This window comes from Engraulis encrasicolus, chromosome 7, assembly GCF_034702125.1.
Source record: "Engraulis encrasicolus isolate BLACKSEA-1 chromosome 7, IST_EnEncr_1.0, whole genome shotgun sequence".
NCBI lineage: Eukaryota > Metazoa > Chordata > Actinopteri > Clupeiformes > Engraulidae > Engraulis > Engraulis encrasicolus.
The window spans coordinates 54,536,021-54,563,708 of NC_085863.1; the positions used below are offsets into that span (position 1 = coordinate 54,536,021).

The 27,688-nt window shown below is 42.6% G+C and overlaps 1 protein-coding gene across 1 annotated transcript in view; it reads right to left on the reverse strand.

The window, feature by feature from the left end:
- doc2b (double C2-like domains, beta) overlaps positions 1-27,688 on the reverse strand; it is a 230,620-nt gene that overhangs the window by 200,012 nt on the left and 2,920 nt on the right. The window contains exons 3-6 of the mRNA XM_063204002.1: positions 25,904-26,004; positions 25,346-25,489; positions 21,543-21,672; positions 15,454-15,540 (exon numbers count right to left, since the gene is read on the reverse strand). Of these exons, the coding sequence (XP_063060072.1) occupies positions 15,454-15,540; positions 21,543-21,672; positions 25,346-25,489; positions 25,904-25,980 (438 nt within the window). The 5' untranslated portion in view covers positions 25,981-26,004. The remainder of the gene's footprint in view (positions 1-15,453; positions 15,541-21,542; positions 21,673-25,345; positions 25,490-25,903; positions 26,005-27,688) is intronic.

The following is a 27,688-nucleotide window of genomic DNA, read 5'->3' on the forward strand; positions in this document are numbered from 1 at the left end:
TGTTATTTATGGGCTGCCTTCAGGAGTTTGGGAGCCGCCACCACTGACGCCGCTTTACACAAGTGTAGTGTGGCCCCATAAATGATTATCGCAGAGAAGTGAGTGGTGGGGGGTTGGGGAAAGATAGGGGTATCATCAGTCTGTCACCTGAAGGACATACACGGAGTAGGAAATGAGCTGTGGAACACCTAAAACATTCACACATCGATGCATTAGTGTGCACACGCATGCACAAAAGCAAGCACGCAAGAATACACGCAAGCACGTACGCGCACACAACACACGATCCCATAAACAAAAACATTTGTGGGCTACCTATGAAATTTATTTTCATCTTCTTGTGAATGATTCATAGACCTGGCTAAGACAGAGGTTCTTAATGTGTGAAATCACATACCATGTAAGTAAAAACAATGATAAAGAAATAACTGCCAAAAGAAATTGGAGGGGAATTTTAGATGTGCTACCGCTCTGTTTCAATATCACAATAATACTTTATCTGGCGAGAGAAGAAAAGGAATACAGAAAAAATAAGCGAGATGAATCACTGTGAAAGGTTATAAAACTATTTAACCTTGGCTGGCAAATGGCAATACAGCCAAAAAATGATGTGATGAGGATGACATTCCAAACATGAAATTGGAAAGAGAAAATGAGAGTCATTTCCACCACGTGCAAAGCCTTTGCATGCATCGATTTGCTTGATTCAGCGGTACCTTGCTATTCTAAAGCGGTAACAAATGCCTTTCCACATCTCCTTGTTCAACGGAATCCTAAACGCATCTAGTAATCTACAACCAATGCTTTTCTCATATCAGAGCACGGAACAGAACATTCATTATTAAATCAAGCACGCGAGCAGTGGTAGACACCAATCCCCCCCTTTAAATCACATTTCATAAATAATAAATTCCATACTCCTATAATCTAATTTATTATTATGACTGAAAAGGTTAGGGATTGTTTTTCAAAGGGGAAGACTCAGATATTACACACTCAACTAAACGAATACTCTTTTTCAAGGCATTTCCTTTCAATTGTAATTGCTTAAGCACAAAGGACAGGGGGAAAACAACTCAGGACATGGAGGAGAAGAAGAGGGTGTCTTTGCATTTGCATTCTGTAGCATATCTAGGCAACTCCGCTACAAAGCCATCCAATCGTGTCAACGTCTAGTTTATGGATGTGGCACCCCTCAAACTTCCTGTAAATGCCTGAAATCTGGAAGGTCAAAGGAAACAGACATCATTGTCATCATACTTGTCATGATCATATTTCATACGTGCACGGTATGACCATTGTCCTCGTCATCAGCAGGGCACCTCTGCCACTTGCTTCATTTAAAAGGATGGGAGAGGACAAGAGGGGATGGCTCTCCACATATCAGCCTGACGCCTGTCTGTCTGAAACCACCTTCTCTACTGTAGGACAGTGTAGCTAAAGTCACCAAACAAAGTTTAGTGTAAATGTCATGACAATCCAGTAAAGCTACCAGGTTTTTTTCTGTGCATATACAGAACATGTACTGTACACATATCACATGCAAAGCTATTTAAATTTCTACAAGATCGAGGAGAATTTAAGACTGCTCTCCCTTGATTACTTGAAAAGTGCCGGGTGGTTATAAATTTCCCTATCAGAGTTTACCTAAGCAATTACTAGTCACTGCATGGCAATTTCCACTATCCAGACTGAATATACTGCTTGTGTTTACGGCATCTGGTGGCCACACACTTCAACCTGACATATCGGTGCGCTCTACTCAGAAAAGGACATGTTCATTACCCTAAGCCCCAATGAGACACAACACATCATCATCACCATCATCATCATCATCTGGCTACAGTAAGATCATAGTCACACAGTCCTGCCATGGACCTAGGGGTTTGGATTGATTGCCAACAGCATGTTCAGAATCACACCGGGACCCCAGTGCTAGAGCTTGGCCGACTGCCAGCCAGAGGAGAGAGAGGGCCAGCATCTGAAGTGTTCAATTCAATTTTTTTTTTTTTCACAAGCAATGACTTTGGGATTTTCTGGCTCGCTCTCTCTCTCTCTCCCTCACACACAAACACACCACAGCTCCTGGTATGGTAAGAGAACCGAGTGAGAAATCCCTCTCGCCACTCGTTCGTTTCGTTCGCTCGACTTAATAATTACAGCGTGGCTCGGAAATGAATCGGTCTTCCTGCCTGCGGGCCCTCTGGTGGAATATTGGACAGGCCCTGCAGGAGGGAGATACTCTTCATCTCGACTGATGCCAGAACCTATTGGATATGCTCCAGCTTGGCCAGTCTGGGGTCACACCAATAACCCTCAAACCTACAGGAGGAGAGGAGAGATGGGGGGAGAGTCCCGAGTACTGTCGAAGTCGAGTGAGATGCTAAGTCGAGTGAGACGACTTTCCAAAATATCCGCGAATGCACACTTTAGTCCTGTAACTGCCATCGTAACGGCAGACTGATGCCAGAACCTATTGGATATGCTCCAGCTTGGCCAGTCTGGGTCACACCAATAACCCTCAAACCTACAGGAGGAGAGACGGGTGAGGGCAGGGTGAGTACTGTCTAAGTCGAGTGAGATGCTGCCTTGTCATGCTCCTATAGGCCTACTGATATGAGCAAATTGAGTGGTGGAGGACTTTCCAAAATGTTGATGTCCACGAATGCACACGTCAGTCCTGTAACTGCAATCGTTACAGCAGACTGATGGCAGAACCTATTGGATATGCTTGAGCTTGTCTAGTCTGGGGTCACACCAATAACCCCTCAAACCTACAGTTAAAGAGGAGAGCTGGGGAGAGCTGCAGAGCAGGGGAGGAGTACTCCTCGAGTGAGATGCTGCCTTGTCATGGATTTTACTCCTACGTTCCAATATGAGCTAATTGAGATTTCCCACAAAATGGAGGATTTTCCAAAATGTCTAATGCACACCTTAGTCGGTAACGCTTTACTTTACGGTAAAGTTACCATATGTAATTACTGGGTACTTTCTGGGTAACAACAGGGTAACAGAGAGAAGTTACATGGTATCTAATGGGTAAAAGGGGGTAATTACAAAGTAAATACCATTAATTGAGTAACACCAGGGTAACAAATGAAGTTCGATTATTAGATGGTTAGAAAATAGGCAGTAGTTTCATAGTAATTTTTGAGATATGTGAATTACATAGTATTTACTTTGTAATTACCCCCTTTTTACCCGTTAGATACCATGTAACTTCTGTCTGTTACCCTGTTGTTACGCAGAAAGTACACAGTAAATACTGTACCGTAAAGTAAGGCGTTACCCTTTAGTCAAAGTTAAAGTGTACTTTATTGTCAAAATGTATGCAATAGGGTTTAACACAGCAGATTGAAGATTTAGAGAGTATTCAGCCCTGTACTGCAATCTTAACTGCAGTTTACTGATCAAGTGAGATGCTGCCTCATCTTCCCCCTATGCTGTTCCGATATGACTATGAGTTCATTGATTTTCTCCAAAGGAGGATTTCCATAATCTTCACTCATTGCACGGTGTAACCCTGTCCTGTAACTGTACACAGTAAACTTGGCATTGTTAATTCAACACTGGAGAGATTAGAATAAAAACACTATAGGGAGGGAAAGTAATCTCATCGCCCCCTGCTGGCAACGTTCCAACCCCCTGCAACAAATGAATGTTTTTTTTCTTTGAAAAATTACATCTCGGCCCTGACGACTAAGTAGGAGTAGTGGCAGTCATATTATGGGCATGTTGGCCCGTTTTATCGAATCAGGTGGTAAAATGTTCGGTTTTTCACTGATCTGAGCTGATTTTAATATTCTTTAAAAAGCTAATACAGAACTACACTGACTGGCATGTGTGGCTTGTTTACTCCATGTAATTAGCATAGCCAAATTAGCATAGCCAAACATGAGCCAGAGAGGTGGTTACTCGTCACCACAGAAGCCATCATATCTACTAGAGAATTTAAAACCATACCAAAATGATCGCGTATATATATGTGTAATAAGAAGACAATGTGGAACTCATAGGATTACAAGAATGTGAAGATATGCGAAGAACTTGCGTTCGTTCGCGTTCATTTGTTTCTCTGTGTTGTCAACGAGGCGCGAAGCACAGCATGCTGGGAGCTGTAGTCCGTTTCCGACCAGATTGGCACAATTTCTATTTTTCTTTAAAGGGCAAAAAATGACTCAAGATTTTCACAGGTAGTAGTTCATGCTATTGTGTACGCTGAAAAATGTGTCTGGTGTTATAGTTCCAAGTCATATCTTTGTGGGATTTTTTTTAAAAACTTGTCTATGGGAGTTTCAATAGGATCACCCTGGTGTTTGGAACGTAACCGCTAGGATCGCTGTTTTCCACTTTCCCTCCCAATTCTGGTTGGTTCCACCATCTATGTGTATTAAATGTATAGTATTGATATGTGCTACAGTCATCCATCTAGAAAAAAAACATGCCTCACTGTACTGAATATCCTGACCATCTCAGAGGAATACAATGTAATGGATTCTCATCTCATCAGGGTTCACTATTACAGTACTGTGGTCGACTCGCCACCACATCTGACAAGAGATGTGTGTCCAACATGGCATCTGATTAATCACCCCCATCGAAGCCTGATGATGACGGATGACACCCCCAGCTGACGTAAATGAGGAGAGTTACAGCAGTCCACAAGATGTGGTCCTTTGTTGTTACTGGCTCGTATAGATCTGCCTAGCCCTGCTGCAGCAGCATGGCTTGAACATTACCTTGTGTAGAGTTCAAAACTAATGCGGTCAGCGTGCTCATTCAAAAATTCAAAACCTCCTTGAACTTACAGGAGCCCCTCTTGGTCCATTCCTTAACTCTCTCATGCAGAGTCTCTATTATAAGGTCACTGCTGCCAAAACAACAAACAAGTCTTAATCTGTCACGCCACTTAAGAACTGCCGTAATGTCATAGCAGTGTTGTTGTGATGCAGTTGAGGCTTTTTTTTCAGCAAATAGTGAGTTGGATGGCTGCCCATTCCATTTAAACTGAAGGGCTACATCCTTCACTCAAATTAAAAGGCTTGTGTCCAGAGTCATTTTTTCGTGTCTTATTTTCTGCTACTGACTGAGGCTGTTTAAATATTGTTTATTTACCACAATTACTTTCAGACTTTACTTTCTAGTGGTTTAAGCCTAGCCATTATGCATCATATAAACTAAAGAGGCTTTTCAAACAATAAAACATTGCTGTTTGTGCTATATTTTAAAGGCAAGTGGAGGACACGTTTATTGCTAACTTTATAGGATGGTTTCATGCTTGTGTTATTGTTTGTGGTGCCACAGCGGTGAGGTGCACTGGTCTGTGATCGATTCCTATCAACTCATGAACCTTAGGTGACGTGTTGACAAGGAAATGCTCTCAGCACAGTGCAGGTTTGTGTATGTTCAAAAGCTTGTAGTATGTACAGTCCGGTATGTGATGGGGGACGAGGGTTCAAATGGCCGCTTCGGGGGCTCTGTGGCTCAGTGGGCTAAGGTGCCATGCCATAAATCTGGCAAGAGATTTGATTCAGTAGGGTTTTTTAATCTATGTGAAGCAGTCATTTTCATTCATTTATTTATTTTTAAGATGTTTTTGGGGTTTTGCTCCCTCATCTAACAGGATAAGGTGAGAGAGGGGAGTAGAAGGTTCCTGTCCCCCTCTCACTCTATCCTGTTCAATGAAGGTGCAAAAGGCCCAAACATATCTTAAAAATAAACAAATGAATAAAAACGACTGCTTCATGTAGATAAAATAAACACTGCATCAAATCTCCTGTTTGGTATAAGGCATACCACGATAATCCAGCTCCTCAATGCAACAAGCTCACAGCTCTCGAGTCTGCACTTCAGACGCCGCCACAACATTTGTCTCTCCATCATTAGAGGCTATTGTCTTCATACAAACATTGGCCACTTTGGAAACCCTTGTTGATGTCAACATCAACGCATCAGCACATCAGCCAGTTCCCTAATTACAACGGCGTATCCAAAAAGCCTTTCTTCATTCTGCCGTCTGTGGGGCTAAGTGTCGATTTCCCCCTTCTTTTTTTACCTCCTTAACAGATCTGGGTGATGCACCACAATGAAAGCCAAAATCTCAGCCTACAGTTTCCCCTCTCAGCATTTTAATTAGCACAACGATAACACCCCCCCCACCCTAATTTGCATGGCAGAGCCAGCGTTTCGTGAAATTAGTTTCTGTAGATCATGGCACAAGCACGCCACCTCCAGCCATCCCTGTCGTCCCACGCCTTCCAAACCCTCCGATCCCCCTCCTGCATCTGAGGTTCTGTGTACCGGGCCAAAAAGTCAGTTCGCCTTCGGGGAGGACCAACTAACTCTGTTATCCACAGCCATCTCCGGCTGAGTGGCATCTGGACAAAAGGCAAGCTTCTGCTAGGGGTTAAAGGGTCAGGCATGGACAGAAAAAAATAATTACAGGAGGATAATGGGGTGGAGATTGATCAGCCGACATGTGCGCTAAAGCCATTTCAAAGAACTCCTGGAGGGGAGAGGGTAGTTCAGGTGAGAAGCTGGTGGACTTCTTTTTTCCAGCTCATGCCTTTATTTATCTATCAATCTATGTATTCTTACAATTTTTAGAGAGCACAACCCAGAACACAGACATCCAATTCTCTGAGTCTTCAATGTATTTAAAGTCAAAAATGATACTTTCATTCTGAGTGATTTAGCAGTAGGGTTTTATTTTTTTTGAGAAATAATAGGCATCATTTAATCAGCGTGCTCGAAGGTGGACGAGAGAGGAGGACCACAGCTCTCCCACATGAAGCCCAGTGGGGTAATTACAGCATCAATTCCAACCCTCCCACATCATTACAGAGCTCAGCAGCACAGCATCGATGCTAATATCCATCCCCTCTTCCTACCCCAAGATGAGATGGCCATTATGGGTTGCGTGTCAGGAGGAAAAAAAAGAAAAGAAAAGAAAAGAACGAAATCACTTCCATAAAGCATTTATGCTCGCGTTTAATGGTGTTCAGGTTTACTTCACAGCCCAAGCCTTAGCGTTTCACTGTTGGCAAGTCCGTTCAGCCACGGTGGGAAAAAGCAGGATTTACTATATACGCCTGGTGGGGGCTGCATTCATAACATAACTTAATAGAGCCAAGCAGTCACTCTGCTTCGTTACCAACGGCACGCGGCCCAACAAAATGAAAAGCGTAGAAATGAAAAAATGAAAATGAGAGGCGGTGAGGGAATAATTACCGAATACAGAATAGGGGCCTGTGGAGTTGCAATAGTTTGCCTCTGATCCATTACAATGCATACATGAGGAGCAGCCAGGACCGACAACTAGGGCGAGCACAATAGTTGAGAAGAAATAAATTAATCCATTTCCTCCTCTAAAAGATTGCAATTAGGTTGAACTCCAAGTTGATTCACATTCATGGAGAGGAGGACAGTTTTCTGAAAGAGAGAAAATATGATAGAAACATCTAAGCAGCATGTTCCCCTGCTCACACAATTTGCTAGTTTCCTCCACACTGCAGTGCAACTTGGAGATGAATCAACAAACGCAGGAACTATTTTCTGCCATTGACGGAAGGAGTGTGAGAGCCATTTCCCCCACGGAGGCAGCAGCGACGTTCATTGCAGTTCGCTGCCCTGTATGGATTCCGCCCCTGGACTGATTTCAGGAATGGCCCCATCCTTTACACAGAGTGCAACCTAAATCTGCATTAATGCGGTCACATTCTGCAGAGTAATAACTCCTGCCAGCATTGGCGAAAACACACCCGGCCGGCAGTCAGTACAGCGTGGAGGCCTGAACGGCCGGGCCAAGTCAATAGCTCTGCATCACCAGCGAAACGTCTTCAGCTGCATTCCTCTCGCCGCGCCAAGTTGTCATGAGTGCAATTCTTGGCCTCGTTTCGTGAAGCCATTCACATTCATTTGTTTTTGTCACAAAAAAGGACCATGCTGCTATGCTAAACTGCTATGCTTCTGAAAATTATGCAATAGTCGATTAGGAACTTCATCTACCTGCCAAGATCTAACAGGCTGTGATGAAGAATGGTTACATTTCCAACAAGACAACCTAATTTGGAAGGGAAAAAAACACAACCAATACTGGAGGGATATAGAAATGTAGCTCTTTTTTAATTAGCTACATCACATCAAAGGCAGTCTCTGAAGGCATAGCAGATGCTTTTTTGCTATAGAGTTAATGTCTTGGGCTGGGCTGGGAGAGGGTGATAAGCCTCTACTGCATCCAAAAGCCCTCACATGACTACGTTATGGCTTGAATTCTGATGTCCTGCGGTGTTTTGTTGTGAATAGACTCTCCACTTACTATTTTTCTACTGAGGGCATATGTCAAGAGTGTTTTCCTCTGGACTGGAGGGTCAAATTACAGTGCCAGTATTTACGTCATAGAAAACACTAAAGGATCTATTTCTTGCATGAAGAGAGAGAATAAACAGAAAGCAGAGAAATAAATCTTCCAGCCTTTGACATAGAGTGAGTCATATTGAGCTGCAGAGATATACAGCAACATTTGCTTTACATTACATTGCACTTAGATGGCGCTTTTATCCAAAGCGACTTATAGTAATTATTTTTCAGGGTATTGGTTACAGTTCCTGGAGAAATGTGGGACTTGGTGCCTTGCTCAAGGGCCCTTCAGCTATGGATGGAGGTGTAGGAAGAGGTCAGAGATGTGACTCAAACCTACAACATCCCGATTGAAGGAAAAAGTGAAAAAAAGAGTTGTGGTGCAGAAAGTTGAAGTAAAAAGCAATGCGTCTCTGTATGCAACTACAACATGACCTAAATGGTTAGGAAATCTTATACATAGCTTGGGTTGCTCATGCAAAAATAAAAAAAAAACATTGCTAGTTTCCTACAAACACAGGAAACATTCTGGATCTTCTGGACACTGTAATGCACATGCATGGCCAACTTTCCGGGCTTGGCAGGGCCCTAAAAAACACACTCACGCACGCACGCACGCACGCACGCACGCACACACGCTGGCACACACGCACGCACGCACAGGCACGAACACACACACACACACAGATACTAAACACAGAAATACATAAACAGACAGACAGACAGACAGACAAACACACACACATACACGGATACAAAACTCAAAAATACATAGACAGATTGACAGACAGACAAACCGACAGACAGGCAAACAGAGGCGAGCACACACACACCCACACCCACACCCACACACCCACACCCACACCCACACCCACACCCACACACACACACACACACACACACACACACACACACACACACAGAGCTGTGAGAAGAAAGGGAGGCGGAGGGGTCCGAACGACTTGCTAGCTGCCTGCCGTAGCTGGCGGATCAACACTGTGTGTGAGTGTGTGTGGGGGGTGATAAAAGGCAGGATGTCCTGCGAGGGCTGCATGGGGCCATCAGATAGCGGCCACTTTGTTAGCACTGGCCATGCCGTCGCCCAAGCCAAATGGCTGAGCACATAATGGAGACGCTCCCTGGACTCTGTCTGCGAGCCGCGCACCGGCGAGATAAGACATCCAGACACAGGGGCAGGGCGAGCCCAGCCGAGCCGAGCTGGCCTGACCAGCCACTCAGTACGGTCGACTCTGAGCCACATAGTAATTGTGGAGCACAGACACCAGTGACAGTCAGACTGGCCCCACTATGCAGAAGTCGTCTACTGTAAAGCAGCGGAGAAGTGTTTGATGATACAAGGCAAATGTTTGCCATTAAAAAGTATCAAATCAGACATTTAGCTAAGGAGGAAAATTTACAAAGCTGTTTCGTAGTGGTGTGGATCGGCACTGCCCTCACGATCCGATTCGATCACGATTCGGGAGGTAGTAGATCCGATTCGATTCGATTCTATTAGATCCAATCCGATTCGATTCAATTCTACAATGCATTGCAATGCATTACATTTCTACTGAACGCAAAGCAAATGTTCAGCCATGATGAGGAAATACAAGTAGTCAGATACTGAGCAACAATTTATTGACTGTTTTCTGTATCAGTCTGTATCAGTCTTGCAATGTTTTTATTTAATTTAACATTCATTTGCTCCCGAAATATCCATGGAAGAAATTGAAACTTAAAAAAATTGCCGGATTGATTCTGGAACTTGCCGGATCTGGATCTGGATCGTCCATGCCCCGGATCGATTCGGATCGCCGAATCGATCATTGTTGACACCACTACTGTTTCGTGCTGATATAGCGTCTAAAAAGAAGTATAACGCAAGTTGGCATAAGTAGAAAACAACAGGAAGCAAAAAGCAGAAGCAGTAAGCACAAGGTCAAATCATTCTTCCAAATCCATCTCAGTATTCGTACTTCCATTCCACCATGATGGAAATGGCGATGTACTGTCCACACACTTCAGCACTAGGTTGTTGCCATCTCTTTCTACAGACGCAAGACATTTCCCCCTTAAGTCAGCCATTTAAAAAACCTGGCAACCAACCCCTCCCTCTTTCCCTCCACCTGTCTCCAGCACTCTAAATCCTTGCTGCCATGGTTACAGCAAATGTTTGATAGGTGGACTATTGTACCGTGGTGGGTTAGATGTCACCTGGCCTAACCTCCTTCCCATTCTTTATCAACAAAGCTTCCACAGCTCTCTGGCAAGAAAAATGTTATAAAACGTTATTTGTAACTTACAGGTGAATCACAGCTGCAGTTCTTTTTAGTGCAATCCGTCCTGTGTAGTCTTAGCAGAAAGCATTGGCCTCAGATATTTCTATCAAGATCTTGAGATGTCTCTCTATATTTCTGCATCTTAACTTAAACATTGCTTCTTTTTTTCGACTTTATTCGGCAGTGTGAGAGGTGGACAGGAAGCGAATGGGGAGAGAGACGTGGAGGGGTCGGCAAAGGACCCGGGCCGGGAATCGAACCCAGGTCAGCCGCATGGTAGACGAGTGCCCTAGTGGTTGGCCACGGCAGGGCGAACTTAAACATTGTTTCATATTGACAAAACAGCGCAGGGCTGCAAAGATGATGCACTTATCGACAGGACACTGAAATGATGTTAAGATGCTAAGACAAGCGGATCAATAGTATGGCACATACAGTAGCTGAAGGGGAATACTCGATTGTAAAAGACTTCTCACACGTAGACATGTGTGTGAAGCCAATACCGCATGTCTTGGTATGGCGGTTCTCAAACTGGGGGCTGGGACTCCCTAGGTGGGCCACAGGGTTGCTGCAGGGGAGTCGTGGAAAGAAGGGACTGTTTGCATAAAACAGAATTATATATGCTTTCATACAATATAACCACTCCATAAATTGGGTTAAGAATTCACTTGTAAGGTTTAATACATGCATTTTACTTTTGTTGTGAATTTCCCAGTAACATTTAGCAATATTAAGGGACAAAACATGTTTGTCGTTTGAAATATGGGAGGCGCGGTTATGAGTTTCGAAAAATGGAGGCCCACACAGAAAAAAGTTTGGGAACTCCTGCCTTAGTACTAGGCCAGGCAATGAGCGCAGTGCAGAGCAGTGCAGCACAGCGGCAAGAAACGGATGAATTATCCCATCACTCATATATTCCAGTCATGTTGACCGGGGTGCTTCGGTGGTAAACAGAGCCGACAGCTTATTGATGCTGTGAGGGATATAGGCATCTCTTTTTGCAATTTCCAAACCGGACACAGGGCTGGTCGACCCACCACCACCATTCCACCGCCATGCCGCTTTCAATATTCACCGCACACATAAATGGTAGACAGACAGACAGCAATGTCCACTTTATGAATAAAAAATAAAAACAGTTCCCTGATTGGATGATGTACTGTAGCAAAACAAAAAAAGATGGAGTGGTTGATTACAGTGCACAGGAGAGCACCGGCGACACATCTTGTATTTTTTGTTATTATTTTTAATATTTCTGACAGCATCGATTTCCATGATGGCTATCGCAATATAAAGCCCACAGTCGATTACGTATTCCACACAGGTCCCTGCTTACATCAGATTTAATGGGACACTCCACGCACATATAGAGCAGCATCTGCCGCCGCAGGTAGCCATTATGGGTAATGGGAGCCACAGCCATTGTCTGAGCGTCTGCCTGAGAAGGCGTGCTACATGCACAGCTCTTTCCCAAAACGCAATAAAAACAATTTGAATACAAATTTTCTTTCATTCTTTTTTGATTTTAAGACAGCACTAGGGCCATTGTAGTTGAGTTTCTGTTATGTGAGATTTCCATACCAAATTCAAACATCAATTGAAAAATACTTTTCTAATATTAACTGAGAAACAGACTAAAAACAACATTTTTTTAACATTTTTGAAATTGGATATATTGCGTTTCGGGGGAGAAAAAAAACAACTCCTCTTATGGAGATCATGAACAGACACCCTACCCTTGCTCCCCCACCACTACAGCAGCTACTTATTGCACAGGATGTTCCGATAGCATCAGTTCAATTAGGTATTTTCCAGGGGTCCTGTCACACAGAAGTTCCCTGGTCGTCTTTCTAATGAAAGCCGTGCTGCAGTAGCAGCAGATGGTTAGAGAGAGACACGGTGATTGAAAAGAGGAGATGGCTGCTGAGACAGCCAGAAGTCACATTGATAACCTGGAACAGAGGCCGGTCATTAGTGTGTCAGGCAGGCCTGTGGCTGAACACTGTGGGCTGAAAACAGAGGTGAAATTGTTTGATGAGAGTTGAATGTTGAATGAGTAGTTGATGTTTTTTATATTTTTTTTAATTCTCAAAGTCTCAAAGAAATCTGAGGTGACCAGATGTTGCTGGTGTCCAGTACATCCCAAACACAGTAAATACCATACTATAATACATAAGCACATTTTTACTGTGTTAAAAGAAAATGCCTGCAAAGTATACATATTGTTTAGTTTTTTAAATTATGCATTACATCTTCCATGAACTGGCAAACTATTCATATAAAAATCCTCCCCAGGTTGACCTACAAAAACTATGAACTGTATTGCCCTTGAAGAAGCCGCCCCATTACACAGTAGAGGCCGTAAAAAAAACCTTCCAACTCACACACTCACACATTGATTTCTTTGATTTCCTCCTCACATCTGACCCTGACATGTTCAACACTTGCCAATGCCAAGTTTGGGACGTAGCGCAACTTGGGTAAAAAAAAAAAACTAATACTACGCTACTCCACTTGGCCTACTGGAATACTTGATGATGAATACATTTATGGGCAATGTGAAAAGTCCACCACATCATCTTGTATGTTCAAAAACAAACAGGGATTGTAGGCCTGCACTTCGAGCCCTCAGGTATGTTCAAAGACGACTTGCTGACACCCACCTGTGTAAAGCATGATTTATTCAAGCTTTCGCTCCCTGGCTTTCACACACAGAAAAAGAAGAAAACGACAAATAGTTGAGAGGAAAGGGTGAAAGAGAGGGAAGAGGGCGTGCCTGACTGTATGAGAGTGAGGAAGAGATAGATATATAAAGAGAGGGAGAGAGAAAGACAACAAGTGAGAAAGAAACTGAGAAAGGTAGATAGAGAGAGTAAGAGAGAAAGAAGGAGCAAACATGAAAAGGGATATTGCATGTGTCTGTGTGTGTGGATGAGAGAGAGTATGTGCGTGTGTGTATGAGACAGAGACAGAAAGAGAGAGATCATATAAGTGTGAGATGACACTGAAAAGCATCACCGTAGCCCCAACATTGCGTCGAAAAGAGCCCTTCTGACAGAGTGGCTCCATAATCAGAGAGCACATGATAAGGTGGCCTGTCATTTGCCATTTCTCACAGCCCGCCACTGTCCTCTCAGGCTTCTTAAAGGCATTGAGGACAAGAAAAAAAATGACACCTTCTTAATGCAAAGCATGCAAGCCGCTGACGGCCCATTCAAAATTAAACATTTTTTCATTCTTTTTTTTTTTTCCTAAACGCAACCAATTTAAAAGTGCGAGCAACTACCCTGTCCAAAATCCTGCCAGGCAAAGTAAAATGTGAATAATTCATTATTGTAATTTCTCCTGCCAGCACTGCTGCATATGCGCAGGACTGTAGCCTACCTGTCCATAGCGTCAGAGAGAAGGAAAAAACACAGAACTTATCTGTCTCCAACCTCTCCAGTGTCAACAGAAGGCTAAACGCATCTGTAATGAGGAACTACTCCAGCAGCACCTGGCCGTGTGTGTGTGTGTGTGTGTGTGTGTGTGTGTGTGTGTGTGTGTGTGTGTGTGTGTGTGTGTGTGTGTGTGTGTGTGTGAGAGAGAGAGAGAGAGAGCGAGAGAGAGAGAGAGCGAGAGAGAGAGAGCGAGTGTGTGTGTGTGTGTGTGTGTGTGTGTGTGTGTGTGTGTGTGTGTGTGTGTGTGTGTGTGTGTGTGTGTGTGTGTGTGTGTGTGTGTGTGTGTGTGTGTGTGTGTGTGTGTGTGTGTGTGTGTGTGTGACACACTCCTCAAACACTCACACAAAGCCACACAGCTGAGCTGAGCTGAGTAGGACAGAGCAGAGCAGGGAGCTCCCATCTGCCAAACTTTGGTTGAACTCAACACAATCAGCCTCATCGATGAGATAAGCAACGTCAGCAGAAAACCCCCACGAGAATAACAAAAAAACACCCAACAACTACTCAGCTGTGGCTTATTAGTGGAGGAACATGGAGGGTTGTTGCCCGGGAGACTGCATCAGGACCGTCGATAATCGACGCAGTAACAGGGTGACCCCTGGTGAACCTCGCTGAGTCCCTTTTGCTCAGAGCAATTCTACACTGCCGCCACCATGCTACGGCATCTTCTGCTCTCAAGGGGAATCTGTTCACACACCACAACTACCGCTGACTTGTCACTTCCTGTGACATCACTTGCTGTGAAGTTTTCTGCAAGGTGTATGCATGTTTATGCGCCGCTAGCCGTGGGCGATCCGTGGGGAACAGGGGGAAAGATGTATGATACTGTAGGCTGATGTAAGAATGTTGGGAAGAAGCTGGGTAAAACTGGTAGAAAAGCTACTACATATGCCTAGGTAACTGTGTACAAGAGAAGAGAAGAGAAGAGAAGAGAAGAGAAGAGAAGAGAAGAGAAGAGAAGAGAAGAGAAGAGAAGAGAAGAGAAGAGAAGAGAAGAGAAGAGAAGAGAAGAGAAGAGAAGAGAAGAGAGTTCTCACCACAACTACCACTGACTTGTCATTTCTTATCATGTTTCTTGCTTTGAACTTTCTGAAAGGTGCATGCATGTTTATGTGCTGCTAGCTGTGTGATCCAACGGGCACGGGGGGAGCATACTTGTACAGTTGGTCATTGAAAGGATGCTGTAGAAATGATGATGTAAACAATATAACATTGCAAATTTCAAACTCGAATCTGATGTTGAAGAGAAGAGAAGAGAAGAGAAGAGAAGAGAAGAGAAGAGAAGAGAAGAGAAGAGAAGAGAAGAGAAGAGAAGAGAAGAGAAGAGAAGAGAAGAGAAGAGAAGAGAAGAGAAGAGAAGAGGAGTAAGCATGTACCTCTCTCTGTTCACTACAAATTTTGCAGAGCCACTGAAGTCTTCTCTGGTTGGTCACCGTCTCAATTCCACACTTGGTGCACACTTTCTGTAAAAACACAGTGAAAGGCACAGGCATTTGGCATGAAAATGCCATCATATAAACACTGCAGACCTAATATGGTGATATGATAAAACCTGTTTTTATCTGTTAAAGCTTGGCCCATGTCAAAAATTAGTTGTTGCAGACATGGTAATGACCATGTCGTTATGTATAACTAAAGAGGTAGGAAAGTCATTTCAATGACCTTTACAGTGTTCCACGGGCAGAGCAGTGCATATTGGCCACAAGCTTTTTTCATGTAATGTTAAGGCTCTTTTCCACATACAACCCTGCTGTGCTATTCCATGTCGTGTCGAGCTGAGCAGTGCTATTAAACCAGCCTGGGTTGTCTTTCCACTACAAAGCGTGTTACCCAGAGTGTGGTTGGAGTTACGTTTTTGCCGTTGTCACATAGCATTACTTTACATCGGCTCGTTGACTAATCTAAGGCTGACAGATATCTAATCTATCAGTCCTTGCTATATATAGTTTGAGCAACATCATATTTGGGTACTACAATGTTGATTTCTGCCTTCGATTTTAATATTTAAGTAATAAAGTGTCACACTAAACAGACAGCTAAGGTAGTTGATCCGGTGGCCGCCGTGATTGTTCTTTGATTCACCAGAGAGGGCGAGGTAACACACAGCATTCTGGGTAGTAGGCAGCGACAGTACCTGTTCAGGGGACCCACTAGTTTGACGCCTTCTCGGTACATCACATGGTAATCAAACATTTCAAACAAGCGATTAGGGTTAGATTTAGGGTTAAGGTTAGGGTTAGAGTTAAGGTTAGGGTTAGGGTTAGGTTTAGGGTTAAGGTTAGGGTTAGGGTACCGAAAGGGCGTCGAATTAGTGAGTCCCACCTGCTCAGCTTGGTTCAGCCAGCGGAAAAAATGAAGGCTGGTTTCGAGCTGTGTCGTGCCGTATTTGCTAATCGAAATGCAATAAATGGCGGCCGTGTCGTGCCGTGTCGAGCTGTACCGGGTAGAAAAGGGGCAGTGGAAAAGAGCATTTCAAAAACAAGATAAATAGGCATCAAGAGAGCTCAAAGCTGTTCTTTGAAATAGATGGCATCGGCTTACGTACATCCATTTACAGCTATATTTGGCCTTCCTCTATGAGTGTTTATTAGAAATCCTGCCATTTTAATTGAACTGTTTTTCACAGTGTAACTTCTAATATCCATCTAGAAACCTGTGGAAGACAACGCACGAAGACCCATTTCCTGACACTGTAGGTTGAGAGAGACAAAACAATACACACCATTAAAAGGAAATTTAATTAAGGAACGGAACTACTATATTGGATTCTGGTGATTCAACTTTAAGAATCAATTTGAACGCAAGCGTGAATAAGGCATTATGATAAATACACGGCCAGGATCCTCTAATTAAGTCCCATGAAATGGAATACAAAAGGCAGGCAGAAGTGCTCATAATTACGTCTGCTCTCAGGAAGCTTTGTATTTCTGAAGCACTTTGGAGCCACCTATTTGCCACAGCCATGTCAAAGGAAATTCTCACTTAGTGGCTTTATTGAATCCTAAGAGCCGTCTTAAAATAGTCTAAAAGTTTGCTTTAAAATCACATATACGTACTATATGGCTGCTATATGAAGAAGTTTTTCAAAGAATTGTGAAAATGTGGTACAGTGGCCTTCCTCCTAATGTGACATACAGTAGTCTAGAAGTGCAAAGAAAGACACATAATTCAAACCCACCCGATGTATTCATAGCTAAAGACTTCACAATTTTTTAGAGATGCACCGGATCCTGATTTTTAGGATCCTGCCGGATACCGGATCCACTGCTTAAGATCCTGCCGGATCTGGAACCGGATACCGGATCCTACGAAAGGGTTCAAACACATAGCCTACTCGCACACGTGGGCCCTTTTTATTACGTTGGCTCAAACTATTTTTTAGACACATTGGCTTACTGCCACACTGCATGCACTGGCCACTTCCAAAGGTCTTTCACTCCATGGAGCAATTGGGGTTGTGAAAGACTGACTGAAAAACCTAGGCTAGAGATGCACCAGATCCTGATTTTTAGGTAACTGCCGGATACTGGATCCACTGCTTAAGATCCTGCCGGATCCGGATCCTGTGAAAAACCCTATTATCCTGCCGGATCCACAACCGGATCTTGGATTCTGTGCATCTCACCATTTTTAGACATCTAGCGTTCTGTTCATAATTCATATCCATTGCAATGAGACATTTGCCTCCAGTATGCCATACTATATGACATGCATTGACACAATAACACTTAAACTATAATGTAAGTTAATTAAATTAACATTATGCCCATATGACTCATAAGTGTCATCAACTATCAGCAAATTCTCGAGTCGCAGCCTAACTGCGACTAATGGCTGAATCAAACAAACAAATAAACAGCAAAGTGCTGAGTCACGAGGTGTTCACGACCCTCCAGTTCGAGAGACAGATGCTTCCGCCCCCTCCGCTTCACCTGCTGGGGGCTGGGGCTACCTCCCCTCATGGCCAGCTGCCTGAGCTGGCACTGGCTGCTCCGCCCCACGGCCTACTCCTCTCACACATAGATCAAGCCGCATATCACACATCCCGCTCTCTCTCTCCCTCCCTCTAGCACACACATTCCTTATGTCCCTCTCCCTCTCTGTCTCTATCTCTCTGTCTCCCTCTCTGTCTCTATCTCTCTCCCTCTCCCTCTCTCTCAGACACACTTGCCCTCCCTCTCTTCATGTCTGTCGGTCTGTCTGTCTGTCTGTCTGTTTGTCTCTCTCTCTCTCTCTCACTCACACTCACACTCACACTCACACTCACACTCACACACACACACTTTCCTTCTGTCTCTCTGTCTCCCTCACACACAAACACACACTTTCCTTCTCTGTCTCTCTGTCTCCCTCACACACAAACACACAAACACACAAACACACACACACACAGACACACACACACAACACACACACACACACACAACCACACAACCACACAACCACACACACACACACACACACACACACACACACACACACACACACACACACACACACACACACACACACACACACACACACACACACACACACACACGGCCAGCCCATGTGGCACTTTCAAATCCAAGTCGTGATCCACCTGCACCATCTGGACTCCCTGACCCTGAAACTAAGGCAGGTCATCACCCGAGTCACGGAAGAGAAGCCCACACTAGTACACCTGTATGCTGGACTACTGTACGATATACATGTAGGAAAGCTTTGGAAACAGCAGGTGCCTGTTCTGTAAATAGGAAGGTGTGTACTGCCCTCTGGTGGTTAACAAAGTTATTTTCTTGCAGCATTCATCATCTTGGGCAGCACCATCGTATTAAAAGTAAATGCTGTGACTTAATGTTCTATGAAACAGAAATCATTTTTTGACTCAGCTAGACAGTGTTGATGGGTTTTCGTTTCTTTAGTCATCTACATAGGTTTTGAATGACGTGCATTTTTGGTGAAAGCGTAACATTGAAGACCATTATTGGCACAGTAGTTGTAGTGACTGCATATACCACTGATTCTTGAGAAAGTGGCTAAAACAGGTTGTAATGTTGACAGAAAAAAACAAAGTGAATTACAAAATTATATGGTATATCCTCATAGACTAAGGTCTTGGCTTTTCAGAAATGCACAAGGCCAATCTCCCCATTATGTATTTTTTTCAGAAATCAGGCTTTTCTCCGATCATACCTTGTTTTTTGTCAACACCGTCAGACACAATTAAAAGTTATTAAAATTGTATTGATTTGGTTGCATATGTATCTGGAGTTTTTAAGTGATTATGTGTATTTTTTGGTTCACACATATGCCTTTAAATGTTGAAAATTCACTTTTGTTCTATTTTAATACTGTTTCATGTGTTCAAATTTTAAAATATGTACCGTCATACGATGCTTACTTAACGCCTAAATAGAACAAACAATTTTTTGTAATTTCACAAATATTCGTGTAGGCTTAAATTGGCTATTACTTTGATATTTCAACAACTCCTAAGGAAAATGTTGTAAGCACATTCCTTTAAAAATGTCCAAAACTCCTTCTTACGGTGGTGACTTAAGAACTGACGGTGGTGACAGTAATCTGAGAGTGGTGAAAGTGGCCTAATTAGTACCTGCATTTAGCAAAATAAATAGCCCTCTCAAGTCAATGGCATCTTGCATAAACACTTTATTTTTGTGTGTGCACAGTATGAGCATGTGTTTTTACTTCATTAGTTAAATTATCTAGGAAGTAAGCCACTGGTTGTTGAAAATGTGGTAAAAACAGCTTTTAAGTTGTTCAAATCCAAAATATAGAGGTGTATTATCATACATGTAGGTCTTGGCTGTGCAGTGAATGCATTGGCCAAGCTCCCCATGTTTAACATTTTTCATAAAATGGGCTCTTTCTTGTTTTGTCAACAGCGGCAGACAGAATTAGAAGTAAAAACACATGTTTACTGTATTAAAGTGAATTATTTTAACAATTCAACATAACTGTAGATACTTATTGTACGCATATTCTTAAAACATGTCAAAAACACTTAAAACATGTGTTTTTTGGTGAACTCCATCAGATGTCACCACCGTCAGGTTTTCTGACAAAAAAACCTCCAAATGCACCTCAGTGGTGGCTAGAGTATCATTTTGGATCACAATTATTACTAACATGCCTAGTAATGTTTCATTAACCAGCACAATTTAGTAAAATATGGAACAACATGATGAGCAGAACAAAATCTGACGGTAGTGACATCTGACGGTGTGAGACAAAAAAACACTCTTTTAAATATTATGCATTGTTTGTTCACATTAGCCATTTCATTTTCGCTCTGTTTCTTGGGTGCTTCATACCTTTTCTGAAAAAAATTATATTTATTAACATTAATGTAATACAATACTATTAAAACCCCCGACGGTGTTGACAGTTTATGGTTGGGACAGTACCAGTGTCCAAACCAATTAACAAATTGAGGACAAAATAATAAACTTACAGGAGCTTCAGTGATGGTGAAGTAGGCAGTAGAGCTAAAGGTTTGAAAATGGGTCCTCAGTAATGAAAATTACCTTGTGCATACCTGATTTTATTGTCTTTTAGAAAAAATCTGACGGTGGTGACCAATATGCTGGACACATTTTGAGCAATCAGTAAATAATAGTAAATATTGTTTTACATCCACTATGTGCACATCTGTAGAACCACTTTAATATGGTCTTCCACATCATGGTGATATTGTTCAATTCTGCTAGTGATTTTTGTATTTTAAGTCAATTGAAATGATGATGCCAGTCCTTGGGACAGGCGTTTTTACAGGGTGTGGACAGGTTTATAGCCATGAAAAGTAATAAAATTACACTTAAATATTTCAAACAACTGTGTATTCGTGTGACAGACCCCTTGGCCATTACCTGGGTTCATTTTGTTTGTGAAAATTTAGTTGATTTTCAACAGAATTAATATTTTACTGCAGGGACATGTTTTTGCCAAACTTTCAAGAATCAGTGATACACAAAACGAAGTAATTGGTAAACAGGCGTTTCAAATGCAGATTTAGATCCTGTGACATGTGATGCCCCTCAGGGGATTAATAAACGCTGTCCAAAGTATGTACTGTCTGTGGTCAGTCCCATGTCCAGTCATGTTGTGTCCAGTGCCCAGTCCAGTTCATTCATTTTTTTATGAAGACACAGTGCAAAATGAAGTTATAGCCTGGAAATGTATGTGAAATGGATTATTACTGTAAGTCCACATCTGTGCCCTGACTTCACATTAGTGTGTGAGGGTTTTCAAGTGAGGTGGCACACAGTAGGCACGCGCTAGCAAGTCAGAGTGACAACCAAAGATAGTCTATAGTCATCTATAAGCTCATCTATAGTCGAAAGCCTTTTTACAAATATTGACTGTATACGTAAATAGTAAAGCCCCTGATTTCAAAGATGAATAGGCAAAAATGTTTGTGATGTCTGAAGTCTGTTCCTCTTATGTCAGGTGATCCCCATACCTTGCAGCAGTGCTGACAGAGTACAGACGGCGCCCCCAGAATTCCCAGCGTCTCCCCGCACAGCAGGCACTGGGAGAGGCCATTGCCCACCGCACTCCCCCGCATGTTCTCCAGACGCTCCACCAGACGCCTGCCAGACACCCAGACACCCACACCCACACACACACACACACACACACACACACACACACACACACACACACACACACACACACACACACACACACACACACACACACACACACACACACGTCAGTAGAGAACAATATTTATAGTTCATTTATTTACCCACATACACACTGATTTCTCTATGGGTTGTCTGGAAAGTATTTCATACATACTAGGCAGTCCAAAGCAGGGCTTCAAACCGGTTCAAGGAACGAAAACGAAAACCAGAAACTTTTTGTATTTTACAGGGAACAGAAACGAAACCGGAAACATTATTATTTTTTATGTTCTGGAACGGAAACACTTATTTAAAAATAATGGTAACCGGTTAATACCGTTCCTCAAACAAACAAACAAAGTCATTATTTGCCTGCGCACGTTACTATGGCGGCTGAGGTTCACGTCCTGTGTGACAGACATTCTCTGACTGAATGGAGAGAGAGCTGTAGATTACAAAGTCTTCACTCCACATCTTAAATAAGAGAAACCACTGTCATACAAAAGGACAGAGTTTGCATTGCATTATTGTAAGACATTGCAGGGAAGTGCGTGCAAAGCGCACCGACAATGTTCGGCGTCATTGGGCTTCCATGGCCGCTTCAAATATGCACAAACTCACAATGTCCATCATAGTGCTCCCCGTTACCCAAGTCAGCGTGGAGCGCACATTTTCATCATTGAGGTTTATTCTCTGCTTCTCCGCTTAGGTTGTCCCTGAATGAACAAAATTCTGGAGGATATTCTTTTCATCCGCTTGAATAAACAGTTTTGAATGTAGGCTGACTCATTTGCACTTCCGTCTTTCTTTTTTAACGTCAGTTAGGCCTATGGGGAATAATCAGCTGGCCGGAACGAAATTAACCGTTCCGGGAACAATAATTTTTGGTTCTAACCGGTTCGGGAACGTCAATATATTGGTGGAACTCAGAACCGGAAACGTTATAATTCCGTTTCTGTTCGGAACGGAACGTTTGGAAAAAAATAATGGTTCAAAGCCCTGGTCCAAAGTGCAATATACAGTTGGCCAATATTACTTCTGAGTTACTTCTCCAGGGCGGTATTTGTGCAGACTTGCCTGAACTGTAGACACATGAATGATTATTAAATCATTAAGACAAATCCTTCACAGACATGTTTTATGAGTTATTACTGAACATGACTCTCTAGAATGATTACGAATGCCTAATGGGCTTTGAATGAGCCAGGTTCACTTCACAAAATAGTCCAGTTGCACTCACATTTCCTTGATTAACTACGTTTAGCCTCTACACAATATTTCAAATACGGCACAGCTAGTGATAGAATGACGAAGTCCTGAGAGGTCTGCTGGTCTGCTACACTGGCTGGCGACCCTGGTTCGAGTTTGGCCTGGGTCATTTGCCAAGCCCTCCCCGTCTCTCTCTTCTCACTCACTTCCTGTCACCGTCTAAAGCTAGATTTATGCTTCGCTCGCATAGAATCTGCGTCCGTCCGTTTTCTGTCTATGCGAGTCCACGCCCCCCTCTCAGAGGCTCTGCGCCCGTCGTCTAGCGCCTCAAAAAAATTCTAACTATCCGTCGGACGGACGCGGAGTACGCAGACAAAAAGGCACTATGATTGGTCGTCTCGCTACTTCCTTGTTCTGTTCTTGTGGCAGCGCAATGCCAGTAGTTTGCGAGAGCAGAGCTGTATTCTGTTAAAAACTTTATTAATGCCTTGTGTGTAAATGTGTGTAAATACACGAAGCTAAGCTAAGTAACAAACAATGCATCAGTTGAACACTCGTGGCAATGCCTGCGGTTTTACTACCGTTCCTCCACCGAATGTAAACACACATCGGCAGAATCAACTGTCTTTACATGCTTGCATTTTCTGCTCGTGAAAACAGACTGGGTATGTCAAATAATGATACCACTGCATTGCCTTTGCAATTTGTGTGAAAATACCTAGCTAACCGGGATAGAAAGCAACATTGCTTAATAATGACCGCAGTGCTTACAATGTAGGCCTAGTGAAAGTAGCCTAATCGCGCAATTTCAAATGTGGCTGGCAACGAGACCTCGGACCTCGCAGAGCTCGCAGATGCATGAATACAAAATTGGTTCGTGGCCACTCCCACGCGACTTTTCACGCTCGCAGTTGCTGAAGTCTAATCTGACCTTAACACCGTCTAAAAATTGTCATTGTTGAGGAATAAGCCAAGAGAGATGGACATTATCCATTTCATAATACACATTTAAGAGGAATGCAAATTCTCTACCTTCAAATAACACATTTTTCAGAACCTTGCTTCAGTTTATTAACAATGAAATACTGTATATAAAATCATACTTTAATATTAACGAAACCCCCAAGGGTTTAGAAATGCACTCACTTGACCGACCAACTCAATATTTTAACAGCCTAGCCTGAGCTGGACTATGAAAATGTTTGACTATTACAGACGAGTGAAAACCCTCACCTCGGAAATCTATCAAAGTTCTTTTTCTCTATTAATTTCAGTAGTGTCGATTCCAGCCCTTGTATATCCAGTATATTTTTTATTTCTTATTAAATTCTTCCCAAATAAACCTAATCTCATAATAACCTAGTCAATAGATTGGTCAGCCTTGAGATGAAGCTGTGTGTTGTGTGCTTTGTGGTTTCTTGTTCAAGAGGTGAAAGATACCTCACACTCTTCTTACAGAGGCCAGTGAAATTGAGACACAACATTTTGGTCCACTGCATCGTTCAAATTTTACCAAGTGTGGCTCCACCATGCCCAACCCTGTATTGCCACTATCAGTTCAACATATCAACAAATGGGGCCAATTCCAAGCCGAATTAACCTGAAATATTTCTTTCTCAGTACCAATAAATTTCAATGCAACTCTAAGCAATGGCTTTGTTTGTATGTGGTGATAATAAGTAGGTAATGATGGTCATCTGACTCAGACACTACCGCTACACAAAGAAATGCAATGAGTTTTCTCATGCAAATGAGGACGGTGTGTGGGAGTATGCTTTGTGTTATTCTGTGGACCTCCACTGTTCTCCTCTCAAGGAGGTGTGCCAATGTACTTCAATGCAAATGTGGGAAATCAAATATCATTCTGTCCTTATATGTCCATTTATGAATAGAATCTGACTATGTAGTACATTATGTGGATAACAATTACATTTGACAGACCAGGGATGCATCTCTCAACACCGTCATTGCCGAACAGCGTTGTTGCTAAACACAACGTTAGCGACTTAATTGGTTGCAATGCAATTTCCCATTGGCAACCTTGTTAAGTTGGTAAGTGGTTAGGAACAATGCCTCTGACACACAGGGTCCTGAAACATTGTTTGAAGTGTTTTAGTACAAGTGTTTTAGCATTGTGTGTTGTTGCTCACTAGGGCTGTAACGATATTGTATCGAACCGAGAAATCGTGATACACAGAGTCATGATACTGTATCGTGATACAAGGAGGCAGTATCGTGATACGACCTTTCAAAGTTTTATTACCCATTAGTCCAGAAAATAACCTTATGATTTGATGTGATAGTGTTTCCAAACTTCAATGGAGATACATTTCAGAAATCGTGGGGGGTATCGAATCGTAGGTCAAAAATCGTGATACGAACCGAATCATGAGTTTAGTGTATCGTTACAGCCCTATTGCTCACCCACCCAATCCTATGCTGTTCCAGCTGGTCTAGCTGCTCGGCTCTGCGCATGACGCTCAGGATGATGTCCAGCTCCTGCTGCTGGAGGGCCTGGCTCTTCCTCTGCCGCTCTGTCTGGTACGTGTGTACTGACCAGCCCGTATGCAGCCTGAACGAGTAGCACAGGAGGTACGCAAAGCAAACACAGACACATACGCACACAATGAGGGATCAACATGTGGTGTGATGATACAACTACTGTGTAAAGAGTACAGCAATTTAGACAGTAAAACTTTGTGTGTATGTACATACGTACTGTTGACAGATAGTTAGATAGAAATCCAATATCAACAACCCATCTGTCTAACACAGAAACTCTTTGTCTCGCTAAGATTAAAGGTTACGTAAGGTACTGTTTCAGACGTGGTTGAAGGTTAGATGAAGACAATTGAAGACAACAAACAACAAAACAAAACGACAAAAGTGGTATATAGTACAAACCATCTGTAATAAAGGTTCGGTGGGTGGACCATCTATATAAAGCATCTGAATAAGTATCTAAATAAAGTGTTACTAAACTCACTTTGCCCGCAGTGCCAGCTGTCTGTCATTGGGGCAGATCCATTGGTCGTTGCTGCTGCCAAACATGGTGTCGGTCATCGCTATAGGTGACGATTAGAAGCTCTGCAAAACAAAATGCTGTATTTGTCCAAAGAGTCTTTTAAAGGAACAGTCCACCGTTTCTTGATTTTCACATATTTGCAGTACTTCCCACAATCATTATTCATGAATGTGCATATAATTTTCTTCTCTGTGTTTTCAGTACTTGAATTTATTGGTATCAGAATGATTAGCATAGCTTAGCATAATAACTGGAAGTAAATGGGAGCATTAGCATCAAGCCACAAGTGTTCAGAGGACAGGATTAAATAGCTGTTTTGCACTCTGGTGAATGACATTAATTTTAAAGTAGTTTATAAGTACATTTGATGATGTTTTGTTTGCTTGAATTATTAGCATAGCTTAGCATAATACCTGGAAGTAAATGGGAGCATTAGCATCAAGCCACAAGTGTTCAGAGGACAGGATTAAATAGCTGTTTTGCACTCTGGTGAATTACATTAATTTTAAAGTAGTTTATAAGTACATTTGATGATGTTTTGTCTGCTGCTGTAGGCTACTGTTAAACTAGGCAATGCAAGCATATAGACGAAAAATCCTATGTATTCCCATATTTTACTGGGACTTACATATGAGCAATTTCTTGAAATGAAGTGGACTGTTCCTTTAAAGGAGGTAATGAACATCCACATTCTAAGTGTAAATTGTTGCATACATACATCTAAGCCGTATTACTTTATGCCCTTTGTATAACTGAATTAATTTAGATGTTAAAAACAGTTCATTAAATGGAATACAGTACAAACTATATAACTGACCTGTTAACACATGCATATCAATCAAAATGTGTACAGTGTACCTCACATTGCTTTAAAACTCAGCAATTGAAACTGGAAAAAAATCGAAGAAGACAGAAGACAGAATTCTGCAGCCTTGAGGCTAAGGATACTCGCAGTGGTTTTAATCTTACTGAAGCATCCTCAACCAACAATGAGTAGCAGATGCCTGCTTTAGTTCAGGACAACAGGCACATTCTTCATCTACAATGTATCATGCAAACTCAATTTTAAAGACCTCCACTCTCCTCTCCTTGATGTACTGATGCATTGTACCGCATCTAGACATAATCCAATGAATCAGTACATCAAAAGCGGGAGCGAGGGTGTAGGCTTTTTTTTGTTTGCCGTTCGAAACAGATGCCTCTTCATTCTCATCACCTGAGGCAAAAAAGACAGAAATGGCACCCGTCCGCATCCGTGGGTTTGATGTGTGTAAATAAGACCTGCTTCCCACAAAGGGGCCGCCATTAGGAGCAGGCTTTAGTCATGCACCATTAGTGAACGTCAAATCAGCTCAAATGAAAAAAAAATCACTATTTGTCCTTTGAAATAACAAAAATCAATATGTATGGCATGTAAAGGCAGACAGCAGTGCTGAAAGCTAACTGCTACAGCCATGCTACTCTAAACAGATGTCTACTCTCTCAGAGACCAAAGCACTATCTGCCATGAGTCACCCCCTCCTTCATTAATGAACAACACGACAATTCAATTCTCCTCAGTCTCGGGAAAGGCCACAATCTGCCAGCCACAAATCATAGGAGTGACACACTGTTTATGTTATTCAGAAACACTACATGAAGAAGAATGAGCACAATTGGAAATCACCAGACGTTTTTTTTTCCATAAAGCACTAAACTAATCCCGTTGTGGAGACACATTTGTGAGTCTCCCTTTCCTGTTTCTTA